The sequence below is a fragment of the Barbatula barbatula genome (genome assembly GCF_947034865.1).
Source record: "Barbatula barbatula genome assembly, chromosome: 11".
In the NCBI taxonomy this organism is placed as follows: domain Eukaryota; kingdom Metazoa; phylum Chordata; class Actinopteri; order Cypriniformes; family Nemacheilidae; genus Barbatula; species Barbatula barbatula.
The window spans coordinates 9,384,105-9,408,336 of record NC_136774.1 but is presented as its reverse complement, the minus strand read 5'-3'; the positions used below and the strand labels follow the sequence as shown (position 1 = coordinate 9,408,336).

Below are 24,232 nucleotides of genomic sequence, written 5' to 3'. Positions count from 1 at the left end.
TGCTGCACCTTTAAATCACAATTTACACTACACGGTTAAATAGCTGAAAATATTTTTGTCCCCTCATTTCCTTATTTACCCGCACATATACTGTAACCAAACTGAATCTTTAACTAGCTTTGAAAACCCTCACAGCCGGCTGTAAAAGCACATGAACTTTGCTCCACCTCCTTTAATTCCACAAATGCGGTTGAGGAATGACTGCAGATAAATGAAAGTATTGCTCATCTCCCTCGTTCCCTCCTCTATCCTCACGCCCAGCCAGTGTTCACGTTGTGGTATTAATCACCAAACATACGTCAGTCAGCTATATTTACACACATTGTTTTCCCTCGGCTGTCAGAAGACTGTCAAAAATGCAGTCATTCAACTCTGAAGTGTGAGAACGTGTGTACGTTTGAGAGTGTGTACACTTGCATGCGCGTGTATGAGGGTGTGCCCGTCATGACATTGGGCCAGTTTGGATGGATGACGGTCTGCGCCAGCAACACGGTAAGTCTTCAACGTTACTTTCTTTTCTGTCTTCTAATAGATCGTCCTCAATATCCGTCAACATTAAAGATGATGTGTGTGGTCACAATGTGCCAATAACTGGTGTGTTGAAAAGTTTTAGGAGTTTTGGGGATTCTTTGTGTTGTGTAAGTACCAGCAGGAGAACCAAGAATTTGTTTCTGTACAGCTTAGGGAACTGACACAATTATTTGTTCTTGTTATGAAGAACACAATTCAGGTCAAAGCAAAGTGAGAGATTGAAAGTACAGCACTAACCTCTGTGGTTATGTGTATGTGTGTATGTGATGTCCATGCCACAAAAACAATGCAGTTTAATCTCTGTTGGTATTACTAAAAACTATTACTGGGAGATTTAGGCAACACACACATTTATGTTCGGACTGATTCTTGACAAGAGTGTTGACGGTAAGTACTTTCATTTCATCTTGTCGAGTGGGCATATCACTTTATCTTAGTGGAAAATTCCTTCACTATGGAGTAATGGTGCTGTAGAGATCATGTTTTTATCGGTAGTGGATTAAAACAGCAGGGCAAATCCAGTGTTATGATTGTCAAAACTTGATAAATCCATTCTCAGACAATGCAATATATTGAACCAGGTGTTTATATTTTAGTAAACCCCTGATGATAGAGTCCAGACATCAGAAAAATATCAGTCAATGCACAAGCTGTCTATTTTGAAAGAAAATAGAATTTGTGTTATGTCTGTGACAAAAAGGATGCAAGTTTCTTAGAGACAACAGAGACTTTTATGATTTAAAATGCGCTCACCAAAAGCAATAATACCCAAAAAAAGGAGAAGGAAAAGCTTTTAATAGAACATCAAATAGTAATTGTATTTACATGTTCATGTGCCTTATTATGAGGAATATGGACTGTTAGGGATGTGAGAAATTCACTGACTATGGAAAAAAGTGCTTTAAAAGCGACTTGGTTTCTAAACCACCAACTATTGATCTGACCTATCAGTACGGTGAAAACCTTTGGTAAAAACTTACATTTTTTCATCTTAAGGTTGACATTTGCATGGAATTGACCACCATACTGTACATTTCATAAATGAGACAGAATTTGACATAAATTAATTTATTATTTATTCTGTTTATAATCATGAATTCATTGGCTTATGCATTAAGTATGCGTATCGAGCTGTGATGTTATGTGGATGTGGTAACTTTGTCTGTATAGTTCAACCATGATGATTGTCTCTTTCTCCCTATCAGTTATATTTTATTATATAGCTTTCCTTTAGCTCATTGGTAAGAGCATGGCGCTGACAACGCCAAGGTAGTAGATTGCACATGATCAGAAACAAATGTATAGGATAATGCAATGTAAGTCGCTTTGGATAAAAGCGTCTGCCAAATGCATAAATGTAAATTTGTTATTCTGTTATGTGTTTTGGCAGTAAATCAACAATGAATGTATTGGAGCGGCAGCTGAAAAGAGAGCTGGCAAACTTTACCGAGCAAAACTCTCCTGTATGTGTGTCGCTTTAACACACATGAATTTGTTTGTTCTCACACTAGAGTTGCTGAGATTCTGTGAAAAGGCTTTAAAAGGAATTAATTTGATAAGCTGCTCATGACAGACGCTTCCTGGTGTCTGGTAAATCATTCATTTTCTTGAATATTTCTTTCATAACTTCCATTTAATACATACCTTGTGAAGCTACATTACAATCAGACCAAAGTAATGATGTCCTGTAGCTTATTCAGAACTTTGCAGCAAAGAGCCGTGAGTTTTCTTCTGGAAGATTCTAGCATCTTTGTTCACCTGTGTTTTGGCAGCGTCTACCGTTCTTCCTTCCAGCTCCTTCAAGCGCTGACAGCTTGTTTGAGAAGGTCTGAGCTTTTACTGTCCTCACACCACCTCAAGCGTCGTCTTGACTTTATCTTTGATGCCACTGTCGTTTTGTTAGGAGAACTGGTTTATTGTCTGAAAGCAGACTGGAAACCTTAATATTTACTAAATGCTTTAGCTTTAAACATGTGTCTCAGTCTAATAAAAGATCCCTTGGCTTTCATCTCTTATTTTTTTGCACTCTGTGTACTCTGTCACCACGGATTAGGGTCATATTTGTCATATTTGGTCAATTAGCAGTCTGGTTCACCTATAGAAAAGATTTCAGTAACACTATGGTCCAGTTCTCACTATCAATAGCTGCTTATTACTTATTGGCTGCTTATTCATAAGCATAAAGCTAGGGTTGTGCAATTAATAGAAAATGAATCGCAATCGTCAATTTTGGCCTTCATCAACTACAAAAACAAAATAATCCAGGTTAACGATTATTGTGCCGCATTCCATTTGGCAAGTATCCTCTCTTATCTTGTAGTATAAATCCACAGTGCACAGCTTTCCATTACAGTGGTTCAGCATTGCTATTTCTTTACATTTTGTCATGATCCTGCCTCTCCTTGTCGTGGTTTTCGAGTCTTGTGGCAGGATCATGTCAGTCCCATGTGTTTTGTGTGGAGAAAGAGCATTGTTTTGGTTTGAGAAGCCATGCTCTCTCTCCGGTGTCACGTCCTTTAGCCCCGCCCCCTTGTTTCCCTGTTTGCAGTCCGTTAGTGTTAGTCTTGTCTCCAGCCCTGATCCATCTTTCCCTTAGTGTTTCAGTCCCCTCAGCTGCCTCGTGCAATCCTCCTGTTAGCTTTCCCTTAGTGTTTCATCCTTGTCACCTGTGGCCACTCTCCCTGTGTCATCAGTCCTTGTTAGTGTTTTCCCTTTATCTAGCCCCAGTTTTCCCTCTGTCCCTTGTCGGTTCAGTGTCATTTCGTCATTATCGTACCTCCTCACGTCACCTTGTTGGATTATTCCTGTCTATGGATTATCGTGTTTGTTCCTGTTCTAAGGTTGTGGATTTTGTTGATTTATTATTCAAAGGACTTTGTTTGTTTTGTTCCCCTTGTGGAAAGTTTTAGTTTACATTTTTGTCTTGTTTTAGATCATGTTCTCCCCATCGAGGGTCTTTTGTTTAAATAAAGTTTTTGTTATTTAACTCTGCTGCCTGCGTTTGGGTTCTGTCCACACACCGTGACACATTTATCTTTCGGGTAAATTCAGAGATTAAAAGCCAAGTTTGTTTAATTTTCTATGTTGTTGTAAAGGTTAATGAGTCATTTTGTTAAATAATCGGGATCTCCAAATTGGCTGAAATAATCGCGATTATGATTTTTGTCATAATGGAGCTGCCCTATGTATACCTTATTCCAGGTCTTCCCAATGTAGGGGCTCGCGAGAGGATTTCGAGAAATATTTTTTCTTATAAAAAAATAGCGTATGTAATACATTTAACAAAATATAAAAAAAATTGTCAAGTAAAAAAAAACTGCCAAATAAAAAGCCATCAGCTTTAAGATTTTCCTCCCCCTCGTTCATGACCCCCTCGCATTAATGACATAAGCTACCACATTGGGTAAGGGGAGGAGGGCGGAGAAGCGCCACAGTCAGAGGGGCCATCGTCCTCAGGTACGAAAAGATGCGCATTCATCAGCACTCGAATCAGTTTGATGAAATTCGACCATCTGTAGTATTAGTTCATAGTTAAAGTAATGAATAAATAACTATAAAATGATGTCATGTTAGACCGTTCTCTTTTGTGTTGTCATTATGTGAGTTTGGGTAGGTGCACGTGCGCATTTGCGCCCAACGTTTGTATACTTTATCTACCTTCGAGTATAGTGTGGACTCAAGTCACTGGCACTGTTATTTTGGGGGTCGCGGGCTGAAACGTTTGGGAACCCCTCACTTATTCTGCATGACCTTATTATACACCCCTTAATCCTATCCAGTGCCTAAACACAAGTAGTTATTATGAGTTACTGATGCAAAAGTCGAAAAAGAACATTTCAGAAAGGTATACCTCGAGGACCAGAGTTAAATAACCAAAAGTTTTTTTTGTTTGCAATTGCCCCCAAATCCTGTTGTTATGAATATTGAATCTAACTACTGTAATACAGTAGGTTATTTGTAGTACAGTATAATACTATTTCTTAAAACAAAATTATTACATCAAAACTAAGACAAAAACAAAACATGATCCCACCACAACTATTATGTCTGTAATCTATACAGTAATGCAATTTAAAGGACAAATGTGCATTGAAAACAATCACAGACAGGACAGCATCCTAAAGGGTAATAGGTCCTGTAAAATGGCTTTGTCTTGGGTGGAAAGTGACCATGCAGAGTAATAATGATATTTATTGACCACCATGAGATGCTGCGTGTACTTTAACAGTTGACATTGACAGTGGGAGGTTGAAGGCATATGAACCCCTCGGGATGTAAGAAGTTGAGTTAATAATCTTTAAACGTGATTATATATATATTTTGAACTGTAGTTATGGAATATATATCTATATTTTTTATAAATATTTTGAAATTATTTGCTAATACTTTGCTTATAGCTAGCTTGACAATAATCCTGATTTTGCGTCTTTTCGAGTTTTTTTGGCAGCACTAAAATATGTTAGCTATCCAGATGAACTTCTTATTTTAAAATATGTGGTGTGAATGCAATATTGCACAAACCGTAGCAATCAGCATAACCCTGAAAAAGCGTCTGGCAAATATTATGCGGTCTGGATATTTAATTAAACTGCATATTACACCACAGGGGAGTCTTGTGCACTTCCGTCTCGTACATATCAGCACAAGAATGACCTCATAAATCTGATATTCTCAGTAGGTGGCATGTCCATTTATTTACTTGATGTCAACATAGCACATCATTGAAATGTTTCAGATGTTTCAAATGTTGTTTGCTCTTACAGTACCTTTGGACAGACAGTGCTGTTGTCTTACCCCCTACTGGAATATAATAAGACATTTTTGTACCAAATAAGCTGAAGTACCTGAAGACGATACATATGAACACCCTTTGTGTTTTTAAAGAGAAATTACATTGGCTTGATAAATCTTGATAGCTAATTTGATGCTGAATTTAAAGGACGAGCGAACTGTAAGTACATTAACATTTAGTCATTTAGCAGATGCTTTTATCCAAAGCGACTTACAAAGAGTTCAGGGAGCAATAAGCGATATGTCATACAAGAGCAATAATGCAATAGGTGCTAATACAAAGTTACTAGTTTCAACCAAAGCTAGACCACTACCTGTTGAGAGAGAGAAAAAAATCTAATTTGTCTGTCAAGTATTCACAGAAGAGATGGGTTTTAAGTAGTTTTTTTTGAGGTTTTGAGAGATGTGGTTGACCGAACCGAGTTAGGCGAATGTTCCACCAGGAAGGAGTTGTGAAGGAGAATAACCGTGAAAGTGATTTAATGCCCTTATGAGAAGCCAATACAAGACGCTGCTCGTTTGCTGAATGCAAGGTTCTTGATGGGGTGTAGGAGGGTGTAAAAGTATGCCGGTGCAGATCCAGTGATAGTCCTGCAGGCAAGCATCAGGGACTTGAATCTGATACGGGCTTCAACCGGTGGCCAGTGGAGAGAGATGAAAAGAGATGGCATGATCGCGTTGTCTTTGCAATGTGATCATTGAAGGACAGCTGTTCATCTAATATGACTCCGAGGTTCCTGGCTGATTTGGAGGGAGTGATTGTGGAATTACCATGTTGGATGGTGAGATCGTGTTGCACCGTGGGGTGTGCCGGAAAAAAGAGTAGTTCTGTCTTGGACGGGTTCAGCTGGAGGTGATGCTCTTTCATCCAAGCTGAGATGTCTAGGCAGGCTGTTATGCAAGCTGCTACAGTGGCATCGTCTGGGTGAGACGGGATATAGATCTGGGTGTTGTCAGCATTACAGTGATACAAGCCGTGTGACTGTATGATGGGTCCCAAGGATGTCGTGTAGGAAAAAAGCAGCGGTCCAAGCATCGATCCCTGAGGGACCCCAGTGATTGTGAGCAGTGGACAGTGATCTGCCGGAGAGGTAGGATTTTTTACCCACGGGATAGGGGAGCCTAAGATTCCTAGAGATGACAGGGCTGCTAGCAGTATCTGGTGATTGACAGTATCAAATGCTGCAGATAAGTCTAGAAAAATCAGGACAGAGGATTTAGATTCCGACTTGGCTAGCCTCAGTGCTTATGTGACCGATAGCAGTGCAGTCTCAGTGGAGTGTTTTGAAGTAGTAGTACAAACAATATTTCACTGTATGGAAATAATGTTTATTTTTGGCTAAACCATATCTTTAAAATGATGGAAGACAATTCAAATATACAGCTGAACTTAAAATATAATAAATATCAGATTATAATGTCACATCAAAAGTTCTGGGAAAAGTTTTCCTGTAGTTTTTTTTTTTTCGTGTATAAATGTCTATACACACGGTGTGAAGTGAATTTGCTGAGTATTATGTTCTCAGAAACGTTTGATTGCAGATATTATGTTTCTAATTCAACTCACTCAGCAGGTTACTACAACATTCCTGTCTGCATATAGGAGATAATAACCTGACGGGTCTGTACTGCTTCCTTCTCTTAACTGAAAGAAAAACAAAGCAAACATTGTTTAATGCAGGCCAGGAAAACAATGTCAGCAAAGACACCGGAGATGTTACAGCTAAACACAGCATGACTGTATTTTATTATCATGCATTGGAATGAGGAATGCAAAACATTATAGCTCATAAGATAACTGGTTAAGTCTGTTAACTTATATAACTGTATAAGATAAACTGGTTAACTAATGATGTAGCTGTTATTCAACAATATAATACTTTATTACTAAAAGTTATTACTCTTAAAATGTCCTAAATATTTTAAAAGCTGTTTGTGTTTGGTCTCAGTCATCCACCCATCATTATAACTTGGTGCTGGGTCAATTAAAAAGGTCAAAGCTGCCCTGTCACTGTTTGGCTGTTTTCATCCATTCAGAGCGCTATTCAAAACCACCCCTCCTCCAAAACACATGGTCACAAGGGTGGAGATATGCAGATCATAGTTTGACCGGCAAATGGGATGGCATTCGGACTTAAGGCAATGATTGGATGAACATTTTATGTCCTGCGCCTTCCATAGAAAGTTTTTAAACTGTATGTATAAATATATTAAGACCATTTTACTCTGCGATTGCTATCAGAATGGGAAGGACCAGCATGACCAAAAAAGTCCAGTTACCCCTTTCGTCCATTTGCAGTTGCATTTCGGGGTTCCCCCTGCATCCCGGAACGGGTTAGTTCCCTGGTGCATTACACTTTCTCTTGTTTCACTCATGCCCCCCCTGCAATACCTCTGAGCCCCCCAAATTACCTGCAGAACAAGAAGTGTATAGTACAAAATGGACAAAACGCTAATCTTGCAGAAAATAAAGCAAACATTGACGACAGTTTTATCTTTTCTATGTTTGTGTTATTAATATTTATGGACAGTTTGTGGCAGTATTTTCTTCCGGGCTTCACTTTATAATATTTTGTGTAGTAATTCCTTTTTCAAGCCACCATAAAATCTTCTTAAAGATGAGCTTTGGGTTTTACCTTAAGTTAACTATGCAACACTGCAAAGTTTTTAATACATATTTAAAATTATAATTGAATAAAAACAAAGAAGTCAATTGGCAGACACTTTTGACCTGGACTGTATGTGTTTTACAGTCCCGTAGCTCGAGCATGATGCTAGCAACACAAAGAAACATCGAGGTCTTAGGTTTGATTTCCTGGTAACTTAAAAATACATAACTTGAACACACTGGAAATTGATTTGGTTAAAGGTGTCTGCCAAGTAAACAAATGCAAATGTCATAATTCTGAATGCTGCTATCTTTTAGGCAAATTCGTCGTTTCCATCATCTTCTCGTTGCACAGATGGTGGTTTGAAGGTGATGATGTTTAATTATGTATATTTGTGTAGTTCAATTCAAATTATGTTCATTCAAAGCCTTACAATCTTACAAACTGCAACCTATCCATCAACACCCACGGTTACTGTATTAGTGCTCCGTATCTATAGCAACACTCTCTAATGATTGCCTCACCTCCTACGGTGGTCTCACTGCAACTGTCACTAAGCAACCCTACCTCTCTTACTCCTACATATGTGTGTGTGAGTGGGTGTGAGGTGTGGGAGGAACGGGAAATGAAGACGTGATGCAGAAAAGATGGAAGCTGGATTGTAAGGAGACAGGCTTATGAGCAGATGTTTTACAGGATAAAAATATGCTTTAGGTTTGTCATTAATGTAGGAAGCAGGTGCCAGACTGTCTTTTTAAACCTTGTTGCAGTGTTTGCTAAAATACATTTTGAAACCTCTGCAAATATAAAAAGATACAGCTTAAGAAAGTTCTGAATGTGAATAAATACCTTTAGCATTGATACAGAGAGACTGTCATTTGTTTTCCAATAGTTGGACGGGATTTAAAGCATCCAAACACCGGCGCTCATCCTTGATCAGTGAAACAAACTCACGTTGTCAAATCGTTCATTATTTGGTACAGTTGTCATACAAATCGTGTAATCCAATAATGCTCAAACATTGTTCATTGTACATACAAATAGCTTAGTAGCAAGGACATCAGACAAGGTTATCAAATAAAAATTTAACTGAGTTCTGAAATGAAGAGAAATAAATGAGTTATGTCATTTTACACTAAAGAAAATATTGCTCTAATGTTGCCCTTTTATAGCTCATTTGGTATGTGGTAACTTAAAGATTTGTCTCCTCAAATGCAGTACTCTAAAAATACACGCACATTTGTAAATGATATAGAGTTAAGACGATTAATTAAATTTTTTGTCATCACATTCTGTAATTCTTATCACCGCACTCTTTCACAAGTTCGCCTTGCAGTTAATGTACGGATAGTATGCGTGTTTGGCGTGCTGTCCCGGGGCGAGGGCTCCGAGCTCAGTAATCCTCCTCGAACTCGGAGCACCTGCCCCTTGGGCCCCGGGCTTGGTGTGTGCCCGGACCCGGATCATACTGAGGTAAAAAAATGGATTTGGGAGTGGAGGAGGGATGTTGCGAAACGTCAGAGAGAAAGGAGGTAAACTGGCTTGACTACTTATAGGCTGTTAGGATGATTGCTGTGAGTGTTTATCGAAAGCCAGCTTTAAGGGTTCATTATCTGCACGTGCTCCTCCCGAACATTGTTAATAAAACATCATTTCTTATGTGTAACACAAAAGTCAATACAATTGAAGTCATGTTCAGTGTAATTTCATCATCAGCATTCTTCGAAATATCTTCTGAAAGTTATTCAGAAACTCCATACATCGGATTTGGTTAAGTAATTGATCATCTTTTGTTGTTGAACTTTCCCTTAAAGTTATTTTGATAGGGATGTCATCCCTGCTGAAAACATAGCATACAGTATGTAGTTTTTGGTTCTGGTCCAATCATGCAAAAGCAAACCTGATGTGCTGTAGTCTCATAGCTATCTTAAACACTACTCTTGGCAAGATGAGAAACATTGTATAGGCAATAGTGCTAAAATCTCTGACTTGTTTGCAGTATGTGACATATCTGTGCACATAATGACACGGATGACTTTTGAGCAGGAGAAAAAATGTAGGTGTCAGTTTCCTTCCTATAGGCAAAACTGCCATAGCACGGCTTCTAAAGTAATGGCCATGTGTCTTGCTTACCTTCAATCTCTTTAAAACTCTATACAACTACAGGAACGCCAAATGCATTTTTCATATAGATTCAGTACAAAAGTTTTTAATTTGACAGCTAGCAAATGTGAACTCACGCAGAGCTTTTTGCAGCTGATGTGACCAGACACACAGGTTTCTGTTTACCTATTGGGTCACTTGTTTCAAGTCATTGACTCGAATTATACCGGTGTACATTTATGTAATGTAAATAGAGAGAGAAAAATGGAGGAGGGAGGGGTGAGGCTCGGTCATGTGACTAGGTGGTGGTGACCTCCTGACAGTCTCTCAGAAGTGCAGAACCGCTCTGAAGACACAAAGTTCCGCACTTAGTGGATTCCAGGAGTTTTCAGTGACTTTTGGAGGAAGTTGAATCTCTTGCTCTGCGTATATGTGAGTCTGCATGTCCAATTTGGAGAATTTAGTAAATGTGGTAAGTACACTATAAAAGTTTGCAGGTTTCTGTTGATAGAGTTGTGAACATCCACTGTTTAGTATTATAAGCCTCCATGGCTGCAAGTTGGTGTTATCTACATACAATAGACTGTGCTGGATAGGTTTTGTGCTTTTGTATAGATTTGTATGCCTTTCTAGACAGTTAGATGTTGTTAAAGATTGTAGCACGTGTACGTCTGTGAGGTCTTGTGAAAGTAAAGAATCATTTACGCAAAATAATAAGTTACATAAGACGTGTTAATTGCAGTGCATTAGCATTAAATGATATTATCTGGCCACTCATAACCTCTTTGGAGTTAGTCATAGACCACAGGAAGTTGGCAGCAGTGATTCAGACGTGCCCACACACACTGTCCTGTCAGAAAGCTGTGTCAGGATCATGTGTTCAGATCACATGCTTTTGTGTTTCCCATGTCCAACCTGAGAGCTCTGTGACCCTGTCAGTTATGTTACCATCAATAAACTGCTATTTCTTTCTTTATTGTGAATACTTTTGAAGTGCTACTGCTTTTGGTAATATTTATTATAACAGACTTCCTACCCCTAAAGTAACAATTCATCAAAAAACCTTATGTCATTCCAAACCTGTATTACTTTTGTTCTTGTGCAGAACACAAAAGAAGAGATTTTGAAGAATGTTGGTAACCGAACAACATTGGTCCTCTTTGACTTCCATCGTATGGACACAAAACCACTGAGATATTTCTCAAAATATCTTCTTTTGTGTTCAAGAGAAGAAAGAGTCACATACAGGTTTTGAATGACATGAGAGTGAAAAAAGAAGGATGACAGCAATTCTATTTTTGGTTGAACTATTCCTTTTAATTCTTAAGTATTCAACTGTTTCTGCATTGAACAATTTAGTTTTTTTATATAGGTAAAAAATAGGGATAGTTCACTATAAAATGCTGTTTTATTTACTCACCCATATGTCTTTGCTGTGATTAACATGAAAGATATTTGGAAAAATGCTAGTAACCAAACCGTCCTTGGCCACCATTGACTACCATAGAATTAAAATATTATTTGTTCTGTTGAACACAAAAGAAAACATTTTGAAGAATGAAGGAAAATAAACAGTTCTGGGGCTTTTGAATACCATTGTAATTTTTTATACTATAGTAGTCAGCGGTGGCCAAGAACCGTTTGGTCACAAGCAATGAAGGCTGCATTTTCAGTTTGGGTTAACTGTTCCTTTCCTTTTAATGTTGTGGTTTGTTGAAGAGAGATGTGCTATTGTTCTGAAATAATTTTTTTGCCCTGTGAACTGAGGCATATAAACCAAAACATCATAGAGATTTGGTTGTGGGAAACCACCCAAACAATGCTTTAACCACCATCCTGAACACCCTAGCAACTGTATAGCTACTTGCCAACAACCAATCAAAACACTTGAAATACCCTGGCAGTATGGTTTTGAGTGGGCGACTTACATTATCTTCAGAAATTACCGTAGAGGGGGTGTGCGATCCGGATGTGTTTATGTTAGTGCGTGTGCATCATTCTAAACTTTCCGGTACCCTGCAGGATACGTGAGTCACTTTTGGAATTGCCAGTCATTAAGGATGAGAGTTATGCAAGAGATAAGCAAGGATGGGAGGCTAAATGTGATGCTACACTTGAGCATTGCATATGCCAAAACCCTACACATGACCAGAACAAAACACAGATTTATAAATTAGCTTGTTATGTTTTGTTATGTTTGTATACACTGCATATTTATAAACTGCGTGAAATGAGTCGTTATTGAAATTGACGTGTTTAATGTGCTACAATACTTTTTAAATCTTTAGTGTAACTAGAGTAGCTCTAATTTCCCATAAGGTTGTGTTAATTCTTGGAAATTTGTGAAAGTCAAAATGCTAAGTCATTGAAAAAAGAACAATGTAGTGAATTCCTCAGTTGTTTGTGATTTTTATCTTATCCTCTCATTATGGGGGCGTCTCGAATTATTATCTCTCTCTCTCTCTCTCTCTCTCTCACCCACCCCTTCAGTGAGCAGGAAACCCAGGGTTCAGATTCACGTCCCTTCTCAGAGAGTTCCAGCAATAAATCTCCATACATACACAGCTCTGACCGCTATAGGGACCACAGCTGCGGCCCCCCAGGCACTCGGGCACCTTTTGTGGCCCCTCCAAGTCCAGCCAGCCTTGCGTGGGTCCAGCGTACACGCAACCAACCAGCTAGCCTGGCCCTACGTAAGCAAGAGGAAGAGGAAAACAAGAGGTGCAAAGCCTTATCAGACAGCTATGAGCTCTCTACAGACTTACAAGACAAGAAGGTAAGTCAACAAGCAAACTTGTAAAATCTGTAAATAATTGATTCAGTGATTCAAAGCAGATGCAAAACACACTGTCACTGTTCAGGTGGAGATGCTGGAGAAGAAATATGGAGGTTACTTTGTGAGTAGACGAGCAGCGCGAACAATCCAGACAGCATTCCGTCAATATCGCATGAACAAGAACTTTGAGCGTCTACGCAGCTCGGCTTCTGAGAGCCGCATGACACGACGCATCATCCTTTCCAACATGCGACTGCAGTACTCGTTCGACGACCGACAGCCTCAGCCTCCCACCCCGACTCACTACAGTCACAGTCCGGGAATGGGACCTCCACATTCTCCAACCTGCACCACAGAACCAAGCTCCCCATTACGGCCGGAATACACCCACCTAGAGGACTCCTTCTCTAAACAAGTTAGTATATAGTTTATATCATTTTACATTCTAATAGAAATTAAGGGAGATCAAGACACTTGAGTGAAATGTTTCTCGATCAAAAAGCTTTTGATCTGAACTAAATTTCCTATTGTTCTTTATTCCATAGTTTTGATGAATGTATCGATATTCAAAAATGTGGTAAAAATTAATATGTTAATACATGTCATGCTAAGTCTAGCAATAACTAGCAATTAGCATAACTAGCAAGACTAGAAGACATTGAAGAGATCTCCTCTCAATTTTGTCTTTCTGGGTTAGGTGCATCTTAGAATCTACTCTATAAAGACAAGGTCATGATATTGAAAACAGTTTTCCTATGATTTATGTACTTTTCTTTTTTTTCGTCAAGGTAAAATCCTTGGCAGACTCCATTGATGATGCCCTGACCTGCCGACCACGCAGAGACGATTCCCAGGAAGGCATAGGAGATGGGAGTGCCGTAGTGGATGACTTTGGTGAGTGCATCTGGAGCAGCAACAGCCATGCATCCATCCGCAGAGGCCTGGGAGACCGAGATCGAGGAGGTACGGGGGGTCTAAGCATGCATGAAGATAGCACAGCCACTTCATACAGCGACGTCACTCTCTACATGGATGACGGGTTACCTTCCTCCCCGCTTTCTCTCGACCGGGCACCTAGCAGCACAGACACAGAATTCTGGGGGGGTGTCGGAAGCGGGGTGGGCGGCAGGGACGATAGCCGTGACACGGAAGGGGGAGGAAGCAGCAACAGCCGCCGAAGCACTCCATGCACGGAATGCCGTGATTACCGGTTACGGGGAAGCCACTTACCGCTACTCACCATTGAACCGCCTAGCGACAGCTCAGTGGACATGAGTGACCGTTCAGACCGTGGTTCCCTCAGCAGACAGCTTGTGTACGAGCAAGACTCAGGGGGAGGGTCACCTCAAGGGACACTAAAACACAACCCCAATGCTCGTTCAACATCCTCGACAGCCGCACAAGGTCAAGCACGTCCGGCTGGCCGATCGATACCATCGCAAATCCCTAATCACATGGCTCAGCACCACCACCATCATCACCACCACCATCATCACCAGTACCCTGACACTCCCTCGTCTTCTTCGTCACCTCAACAACCCCCAACCACACCACTCTCGTCGTCCTCGTCTGCGGCGTTGCCCCCTGGTGGCTTGGAGCAGCAGTGCTGCTCGGATGGTGATAATGACTCGCTGAACTCGACCACAAACTCTAATGAAACTATAAATTGCAGCTCGGGCTCCTCATCAAGGGACAGTTTAAGGGAGCCACTGCCCCCACTAGGAAAGCAAACCTACCAGAGAGAAAGCCGACATAGCTGGGATTCTCCCGCTTTCAACAACGACGTCGTTCAGAGAAGACAGTATCGTATAGGACTCAACCTCTTCAACAAGTGAGAAGAATGTTTTATTTGCAACAGTCACACCATTTGAGATGATTCTTAAAGACATTTAGTAATCATGAGAGTAAAAAATTATATATGCATATGAACTGTATGCTTTATTTTGCATAACAATCACTACAAGCAAAGGTCTGATAAATCTCAAATCCCCGTTTTGTCTTGTCTACTACTGGAAACTTTTTAATTGGTGTTGTTTTACTGGACGGCAGGAAGCCAGAGAAGGGCATCCAGTATCTGATTGAAAAGGGCTTTGTGTCAGACACACCGGTGGGCATCGCTCGCTTTATCCTGGAGAGAAAAGGCCTGAGTCGACAGATGATTGGAGAGTTTCTTGGCAACAGACAGAAGCAGTTCAACAAAGATGTATTGGAGTGAGTCCACACATCATAGAGAATAATAAAGAATATTTGGCTGAGATTGTTGTATTAATAACAAAAGGCAAGACAATGACAACTTTTTTAGTTAGTGTATATAGTGCCATTAAATCAAAATGAACCATTCTTATATTTTTATGGAATATTGAAGTGTTTATTATAAACTATTTATTCTTTTTTTCATGTGCCGTCATAATCTTTAAACAATAAATGTTAATTCCCTACCCCTTTCAAAACAATTCGAAACTACTACTAAATAGGGACCCACAGAGATGACATATTTTTGGATGCAAATCCCGGAAAGGGTTTATAACCTGCTCGTGATTTTTTAAAGCCTAATTGTGTCTTAAACACGGCGGTTACTAACAAGTTTCTTAAAGCACCTACTTCCTTTGGCTATCTCTATAAACGTAGATGAGGATTCATTCCCAGAGTATTTACTTACCAGAGAACACATTTTTAATAAAGTAGGCAGGAGTTGTCGGAGGCTTGGTGGTGGTGACATTGATATCGAGCGACCATAGTGTAGTCTGTTAATAACATCATGTTAGCTTTTTACTTCTGGCGATTGTATTTCGGCTTCTGAAGTAACAAATGTTGTGTTCATTTGAAAAGATTATCTTGATAGACAAAACATGTAAACATCATAAACCTTATTTTAATCACAGAGCTTGTTTTTCACGATCTTCCAAAAGTCTAAAGGAAAAATGCATAGGCTTTTGGTCGAGGGAACCACAGCAGCGCTAACTACCGGGTTGGCCTACAAAAACACATCATCTCTGCGCCTCCCTATGGGCTATGGCAGGGCTATCAGGCACTCACTTCTGCCCTCCAGCAATCAGAGATTTGTTTAACAACACCTTACTTCCAACGATCCAATCAGTTCCATATTATTGCCCTTCATTTTCTCTCATTTCAGAAGCATGTCCAACAGAATATGATGCACTATTTAAGAAAATTATGTTTATTATGAAGCGTTTCATCTGAAGTAAAGCTATTTAAGTCACGAACAAATAGATGCCAGTTCTTTCACTTGTCTTTACAGTTGTGTGGTGGATGAAATGGACTTTTCCGGAATGGATCTCGATGACGCTCTAAGAAAGTTTCAGGCTCAGATAAAAGTTCAAGGAGAGGCCCAAAAAGTTGAAAGACTTATTGAGGCTTTCAGGTATGGCAGGGTGAATATGCCTCGAGTTAAAAACATATTTCAGCGATAATCAGAGTTTAGACTTGTATGTATGTATTCCCTTTACTCTTTGCTTGGAGACCGTCTTAAATTTTAAATGTTATTGCAATGTCAAATATTTATACTTTCTTATTAGCAATGCGCTCACAGCTGAGAAGCATACAGTGAAAACCAATAAATGTGCAGAGCATATATTCACATAAATTAAGAACACAAACTAAAATATAGTGGAATTACTGACAAAGGGGAACGTGTTACATAATAAAAATATGAAAGATAGGTTGCCATTGCTCAGATGTATGGTTATACATTGACTCAACCCTTTTCCTCCTTGTGTTCCTCGCGTGTAGTCAAAGGTACTGCGTTTGTAATCCGGCACTGGTGAGGCAGTTTCAGAACCCAGACACCATCTTCATCCTGGCCTTCGCCATCATCCTCCTCAACACAGACATGTACAGCCCCAACATCAAAGCAGAACGCAAGATGAAGCTGGATGATTTCATCAAGAACTTGCGAGGTGTTGTACCATTCTCTAAAACATCACTTCTGGCTAATTTGACTCGTGATTGGCCAATTTTAAGGTGCTGTGTATTTGACGGAGGTCTAAAAAGACGTTTGGGAGGAGCTTGTTCATGCAATCCTGTCAATCACAATGCAAGTGTTCAGTCATTTGACTCTCTATCTCTCAGGGGTGGATAATGGTCAGGATATCCCACGTGATCTACTAGTTGGAATCTACCAGCGCATTCAAAAGTGGGAACTGAGGACCAATGATGACCATGTTTCTCAGGTCCAGGCCGTGGAGAGAGTCATAGTGGGCAAGAAACCTGTGAGTAATGATTTTCGTATTTTGTATACGTTGTTTATATGTTTATACAGTTGCAACGTACTTCTGTTTGTTAAATGTAAAAATCTGCTCTTTGTGTAGGTTCTGTCTCTGCCCCATCGCCGACTGGTTTGCTGCTGTCAGCTCTATGAAGTCCCGGACCCCAACCGTCCCCAAAGATCTGGAGTCCACCAGAGAGAGGTCTTCCTCTTCAACGATCTGATTGTGGTAATACTGTCAGTCAATTACCAAATAATTTATAATATATGTTCATAATGTATGTTAAGACACGATTGTGCTTCCTTGCCATTATTGTGTTAGGTAACCAAGATTTTCCAGAAAAAGAAAACCTCAGTGACATACAGCTTCAGACAGTCCTTTCCATTGGTGGAGATGCAGGTTCACATGTTCCAGAACTCCTGTAAGATTTCTCAGATTTTCTTAATTTTATTGTCTTTCCTATGCATTCAACAAACATTTACAGAAAGGTGTCATTGTATTTTTTTGTTTCTCTAGACTATCCTCATGGCATCAGACTAACGTCGGCGCTCCCGGGGGGCGAGCGTAAAGTTTTGATCGTGTTCTCAGCCCCCAGTCAACAGGACCGCACACGCTTTGTGAGTGATCTGAGGGAGAGCATCGCTGAGGTGCAGGAAATGGAGAAATACAGAGTAGAGTGTGAGTACAACGCCCCCTGCTGCTCTTATGAATAAACTACACCTCCTTGTGTTGACTTCAACATGTACTTAAACGTGAAAAATGTTGGTTATGGTGTTTTTCTGTTGAATAAACTCGTAATGTTGCACTCTCCAATGATTCTTTCTCCATCTGCAGCCGAGTTGGAGAAACAGAAGGGTGTAATGCGGCCCAGCCTGCTCACTAACAGCATTATGGGAGGAGGAGTGGGCGGAGTCAAGAATGAAGTAGTGAACGGCACTATCGGTAGACCTAGTCTAGATGACAACTACTCCCCAGGAGAAGGTCTTAAACGTTCCGCTCTCAGCTCCTCATTAAGGGACCTGTCTGAATCAGGTGAGACACATATATGCGTAACATAATCTGCACACTCACAGATATTTGTGAGCACAGCGTAAGCATGACACTATGAAACTTTATTGGTTACGACAAAAGGGGGAAAAATGGATAACCAAAATTGAAATCTGATCCTTGGTTGAGAGAAATGTCTCACCCAATGTGCTGTAATTGACATGTCCTAACTGGGTGACAGGGAAACGTGGCCGCAGAAACAGCGCTGGTTCCCTTGACAGTACAATGGAAGTAAGTCTGAGTGAAGCAGAGGTCTGTATCTTTAGCTTTAGTCCCCAATCCCGACCACCCGCATGTCTGCCTGGAACATCCACGAAACACGGAGTCATCTTGCATGTGTCCAAATCCATAGACACAACCATGTGTGAGCGTCCATGTGTTGTCTGTGGAATGTTAATGTACACATGCACAAAAATGATGAAACAAGATGTGTTGTTATAAGGACATCATAGAACATCTGATTTATTCTGGGTTAAACCTGAAATATATAGTTGTGACCCAGAATAAAGTCTGCATGACAGTGATATTTGTGTGGAGCATCTATGGAACATTCAAAACCACATGTGAATTTATGTTGAGTTTTTGTGCGCTAGTGTCATTGTTTTGTAGTTTTGTATAGTTTTGAATGTGGTTTGTTGAGATGCTATGCATGAAAGTGATTGTGTGATGTAAATTCTGTAACAGTTTTTACACGGAGTCCAACTTTATATTAGATGTCCCTCATTAATGTATGTAAACATGAAATTGAAAGTAGACATTTTTAAAGGTCGCATGTGTCATTTTTTTGGAGGATCTATTGAAAGAAATGCAATATACAGTAATATAGATAGCTAATCTTTAGATGTGTATAAAGACCTCACATAATACCTTAGAATGAGCTATTTCTATCTACATACACCACAGGTCTCCTTACATGGAATTCACCATGTTGTTTCTACAGTAGCCCTAAACGGACAAACCGCTCTACAGAACGTTATCTCCTTCAGCAAAGACACGGAAACGTGATGACATCTTAGGCCGTGTTCAGACTTGAGCAGCTGAACGTCATGACTTCAGAGGCAGCGTCTGTGCACGAAGGCAGCCCAGAGAAGCGGATAGGCAGCGTAACGGAAGTCTATTTAAATTATAATCAAAGAGCGTCTTTGCAATAACTAATCACATATTTAAAAACTACAATACAAATTTCTCGCAAGAAATGCCATCAGCAGTTTTTGAATGTGAACATTTAATTTACATTTATAGAAAACTATGCTCCAACGGGTGCTTTGGCCGCCATTGAATTTTTTCGAGCTTGAGCCTTCTCAACCAATCACGTTTGTTGAAAAAGCATGTTAAAAAAAAGCATGTTGTTATGGAAACAACAGGTCTCTGTTTCAACCTCAAGAGATGCTCGGGGCTGCAGAAATAGACGCCGGCGCTGCCGTTTAAAAAAGCGCTCAGGAAATGTTATTGTAATGTTTACAGACTCTAGCAGCTTCAAAAAAGAACTCAAGTCTGAAAACGGCCTTAGTCCTGTTTGAGCTACCGTAGTGCTTCGAAAGGGAGGGGAAGAGCTGTTGGTTGCAATTCTCAACCTCACCACTAGATGCCACTAAATGACATACACTGGACCTTTACGTATTTGTCTAATAAATAAATGTGTAAATAATATATGTACAAAGATAAAATGTATTAACCAATCTCTGAATACCATTTACTTCAAATTTTCAGTAAACCAAATGCTGAATTAAAAAAATTCATTCAAAGCACAGACCACATAATAAAAACATACATACAGTATAGTATAAGGGACACATAATGTCAAGTGGGGCTCATGTATTTATAAAATGATGTACTGTATAGTATGTTAATGAAGATGCCGTAATAATGTTGTTTCATTACCCTAATCAACTCACCCCTGTTTTCCTTCCCCATCCAACAAAACCACTTTTCTCTCTGTATCCTTTTGCTGTATTCTCTTTCTCGCCCTCCAACCCTCTTCCTGTTTATCGCCCACATTTCCATCATCTTCCTTTACTGGTCCTGCTCTGATCCCATTCCCCGTAACCTCTTTTGGCCTCTTCTCCTCTGTCTTTCCTCCTTTCCCCCCACTCTCTTTGTCTTAGGGTTCCATCATTAGCAGTCCGCGGCCTCACCAGCGTTACCCAGTAGCCACTGTGCTCCCGGGATGTTATGGAGCAGAAGACTACCGGCCTCAGCGCCCCATCCTGAGCCCCGGAGTGGGGGTGGGGGGTGGGCCGGGGCAGCAACACACACCTGCGGTGACTGGCGCTGGGCCAGTCTCCAGCAGCAGCGAGAGAGGAGCGAATGGAACGGTCACTGGGAGCAACAACAACAACACAGGTTCCTTCCTGGGCTCCCTGTTTGGAGGCAAACGAGCCAAAGCCCCGGGCCCTATCATCCCCCCGGGGCCACCTTACCCCGCCCCTGTGGCCCCACCGACTACAGGAGGGCCACCACCTCTTTCCCCATCCTCCCTATGCCCGGGAGAGGTAGGGGGACCCTCCAAGATCCAAGCCCTGCACGCCCAGTACTGCCACACTACCAGCAACAGTGTCAGTGGTCAACCTCCACCCCCATACTACCACCACCATCGCTACCACGCGCAGACCGTGCCAGCGTCCGGTCAGGTGCATCCTACGCTTCAGCGGGTTACCTTGCCTCGTCGACCGCTCCCCAACCCCTCCGTGCCCTCCCAGTACCAGCCGATCTCCCAGCATACTTTGCAGGGTCGCTACGGGAGCATGGGCAACATGGGCACTGGCCACCCTCCCCCCCTTTCTCCTCACTCCCCACTATCCCCTCACCCGCAGTTTGCGTTGTTTCACACGCAGCCCACACCCTCGGTCAGAGGGGCCGCCGTAACCAAGCCCCCCCTAACGCTGTCGCACTCGCACCCACACGCACACTCCCACACCCACCCTGTGCACGTGCACACGCCCCACCCGGCATCCCACCCCGCACACCAACCTCACTTCGTCTTCACCAGCCCTCCTCCTCCGCCTTTCCCTGCTCCCACTCAACCGCCTCCAGTCTCCGCGTCCGCCACTGTCCACCACGGGCAGCCGGGCGCCCCGTATCTGCCCCAGTATCCACCGCTGTCCTCCATCCCCCCTCCCCCCCCCCCACTCCCCTTTACCCCCCCCTTCCTCCCCCCTTATCCCTCTTACGCCTCTCTCCCCTCTCCCCCCCCAGCACCAAGGCCCCCCTTCGCAGGCCACTGGTCAGCAAGGGCCCTTGTCGGCCCAGACTGGAGCCGGACCTGGGGGGACAGGTACGGTCGAACGCGCCAAATCCAAATCTACCAACCGGATCAGCACGGTAGTGTGAGCCGGGGGAAGTCGCGAGGCTGGGGGTCGCTGAGGGGACCTTTGGTGATTGGAGGAGGGACCGCTGCGAGGGTGGAGGAGGCAGGCGGCAGGGCCAAAGCGGACAACAACACGGGTGGCAAAAAAAAACGCAGCCTTCTGAGACTCTGTTACTTTCACCTGCGCTTTCCACAAGTGTAGAATGCACGTACAGGAGTGCAGCATGGTGCATAGCGGTAGTTTGATACACACCAGGGCTCTCAGGTAGATTAGTGATGTGGGGTGTAGACAAGAAAATTATCAAGAAGAAACGTTTAGGACGCTTGCCTTTAGTTCTAATATTGTGTATGTCATTGATTTGGCAATCAAGCCAAACTAAAGCATGCGCAACACGAGGACACACGCACAAACATACTCTAACATAAATTGAAATCGTTTTAATTGCTAAGAGCCATAAAGGAAAGGAAAAGGTTTACATTTATAATATACAGGCAATGATTGCAGTTGAAACCCTTGCTTGAGGTGGGAACCTGTCCGGTAAACCAGAGAGCAAACGAATGACTCTGTACGCGATATATTCTGCTGGACCTGAACATCAAAGCATACCACAAGTTCAATGAATTATAACATTCCAGTGTAAGTGAAACGTATTTAGTCGATAGCAGTCGCAAGGATGCAATAATCTTATTACTAAATTGATGTCCTTCTATTGCCTGAAGATTTTTTAATTCTGCATTGCTTTGCTTTCTTGTGCACATCTATATGTTCAAGTGTTTGGAAGAATAAACCTGCAAAGCATATTTTTACAGCTGGTAAAATGGTTGGAAATTTTGAAGTATGTCAGGATTGACAACTGGCACTCTTAATTGACAACGGTAAAAAACAAAATGTCTTGAACTGTATGTGGATAAACTATATGCGAATCTACAATTATTGCCCTTTATAGCCTACATAAAATGATATGAAGTACAACAAAATAATACATCAAAAAAGTAAATGAATTACTTCTATAAATTGGTGTTTTATATTTTATGTTATACCTACAATTTCAGCAAGTCAGTACCAGGTTTCAAAAAGGAATTTGATTCAGAGAAAAATAAGAAGTACATTTCAAGAGTATTCTTTTTTTTCTTCACTTTACTCTATACTACATTAAAGCAGCGATTTGGACCAACAGTGATGTTGCTTGACTAAACAAAGCCAATTGGTGGCCATAATGTCATGCATATCTTATTTATTTATTTTAGGCATTAAAGTATTTCCAGGCTATAAAGTTGTCTAGGCCCATAATGTCAAAAAGAAAGGCATTCAATGCACTTTATAAATTATTATATAAATGTTTGTTAACTATTTCAAATTAATATATCATTGCGGAATAATAAACAATAAGCTTTTGCTATTTGAAATATTGAACATATGAGGGCTAGTGACATATGTATGAAGGAAACATTCCATTGTTGTTGTTGTTTTTTAGCCATTTAACACGCCTGTAATATGCAGTGTAAATGACTTTAATTGGATCCTAACATTAATACTGCCAGTCATACTTGACACTGATTTTAATATATTTTATGATGTTAAATGAATGTTTGCTATAAATTAAAATTTTAACGAATACAACTATTATTATGTTATGTTATGATATTACAGATGTTTCAAATTTAACAAAAAGGATACTTGTATATAATTGTTTTCTCACACTTTGACATTCAATGGTGGACTGTCAAGAATGTGTTTTTGCAGAGCACTTTTTGTTTCCTTGAATGTTGGATACTTTATATGGTTATAAATATTGTTTTTATTCAAGCCACTCTTTAGTTTGCCAAAACCTTTCTCTTTTCTTTCTCTGTATGGAGGAGTGAATATATAGTTCATGTATTTATACATTTTCAGTTTACTTGAATGGAAGAAAAATCAAGTTTCTTTAGCCTTAAGCAAGGCCTTAGTGTACGTGCTTGTTTGTTTGGATGGATAATGTGATCTCAAGTGCTGTTATATATTTTTGGACTGGGCTTTACGCAGATGCTCAGAATCGTGTGTTGATGTAATGCTAAAGTGTTGAGTGTGAGATGCTTATGCCACTTTTCTACCCCAGTAAAGTCTCCTGACAAACTCTTCTAATCTCTAATCTAGTAATGCCAACAGAAAAAAATGCTGCCTTGCATTGAAAGAAAAAGCTATACAATGCTCAGTATAAATAAAACAAGAACTAACCAATACCAGTGTAAAACAAGAAGGAATATAAAGATCACAAATATAAATTGCTTTTACTTTATTCCATAAATGATTTCCATAATTTACATTAACCGTCTGTCTTGGTGAATGTTATTGCATGAGTATGTCTATTTACTGAGCTCTGTATAAGCAAACTGTACATAGGATTTAAAATTGACAGTGGAATGGGAAAAACTGCATTAAAAGATGCGTGTATGAGCGTGTGAATGTGTGTTTTGAGAGGTTGCATTTAGTGTAGATTATTGTTGCATATTTATTTTAATCAAAGAACAAGAAAATTAATTTTATCTGTAAACTTGTACAAGTGTTAATGTCAAAGCAGAGCGAAATGTAAAATAAAAAAAGATATACGAAGTCATCTTATTTGTGTACAGAAAATATAGGAAAGCAAATTCGGAGAAATGTGAATATTTATTGCCAAATAAAAATCTATAAAGTGTCCTCGCAATGAAAAACAACCTTGCACGTCTTTGTGTCTTTTTTCAATAAGCTTGTCATGACTTTCTCTGCGTGTTTTTCTATGTGTTGCCGCTAGTTGTCGCTACCCATTTTGTTTTCGCACTGTGCTGACCTCTTCTGCGCAAACGTAACGTACTGGAACTACTT

General features: G+C 40.6%; 1 protein-coding gene across 1 annotated transcript in view; it reads left to right on the top strand.

Moving 5' to 3' along the window:
- iqsec2b (IQ motif and Sec7 domain ArfGEF 2b) overlaps nt 1-24,070 on the top strand; it is a gene marked incomplete at its 5' end in the record, with an annotated part of 60,555 nt that extends 36,485 nt beyond the window's left edge. Inside the window, 14 exon segments of the mRNA XM_079467703.1 lie at nt 12,525-12,810; nt 12,896-13,225; nt 13,599-14,641; nt 14,860-15,021; nt 16,070-16,192; nt 16,561-16,727; nt 16,900-17,039; nt 17,139-17,264; nt 17,358-17,457; nt 17,553-17,714; nt 17,871-18,068; nt 18,265-18,335; nt 20,203-21,201; nt 21,203-24,070. Coding sequence (XP_079323829.1) covers nt 12,525-12,810; nt 12,896-13,225; nt 13,599-14,641; nt 14,860-15,021; nt 16,070-16,192; nt 16,561-16,727; nt 16,900-17,039; nt 17,139-17,264; nt 17,358-17,457; nt 17,553-17,714; nt 17,871-18,068; nt 18,265-18,335; nt 20,203-21,201; nt 21,203-21,592 — 4,297 coding nt within the window. The 3' untranslated portion in view covers nt 21,593-24,070.
- Between the last annotated feature and the right edge of the window lie 162 nt (nt 24,071-24,232).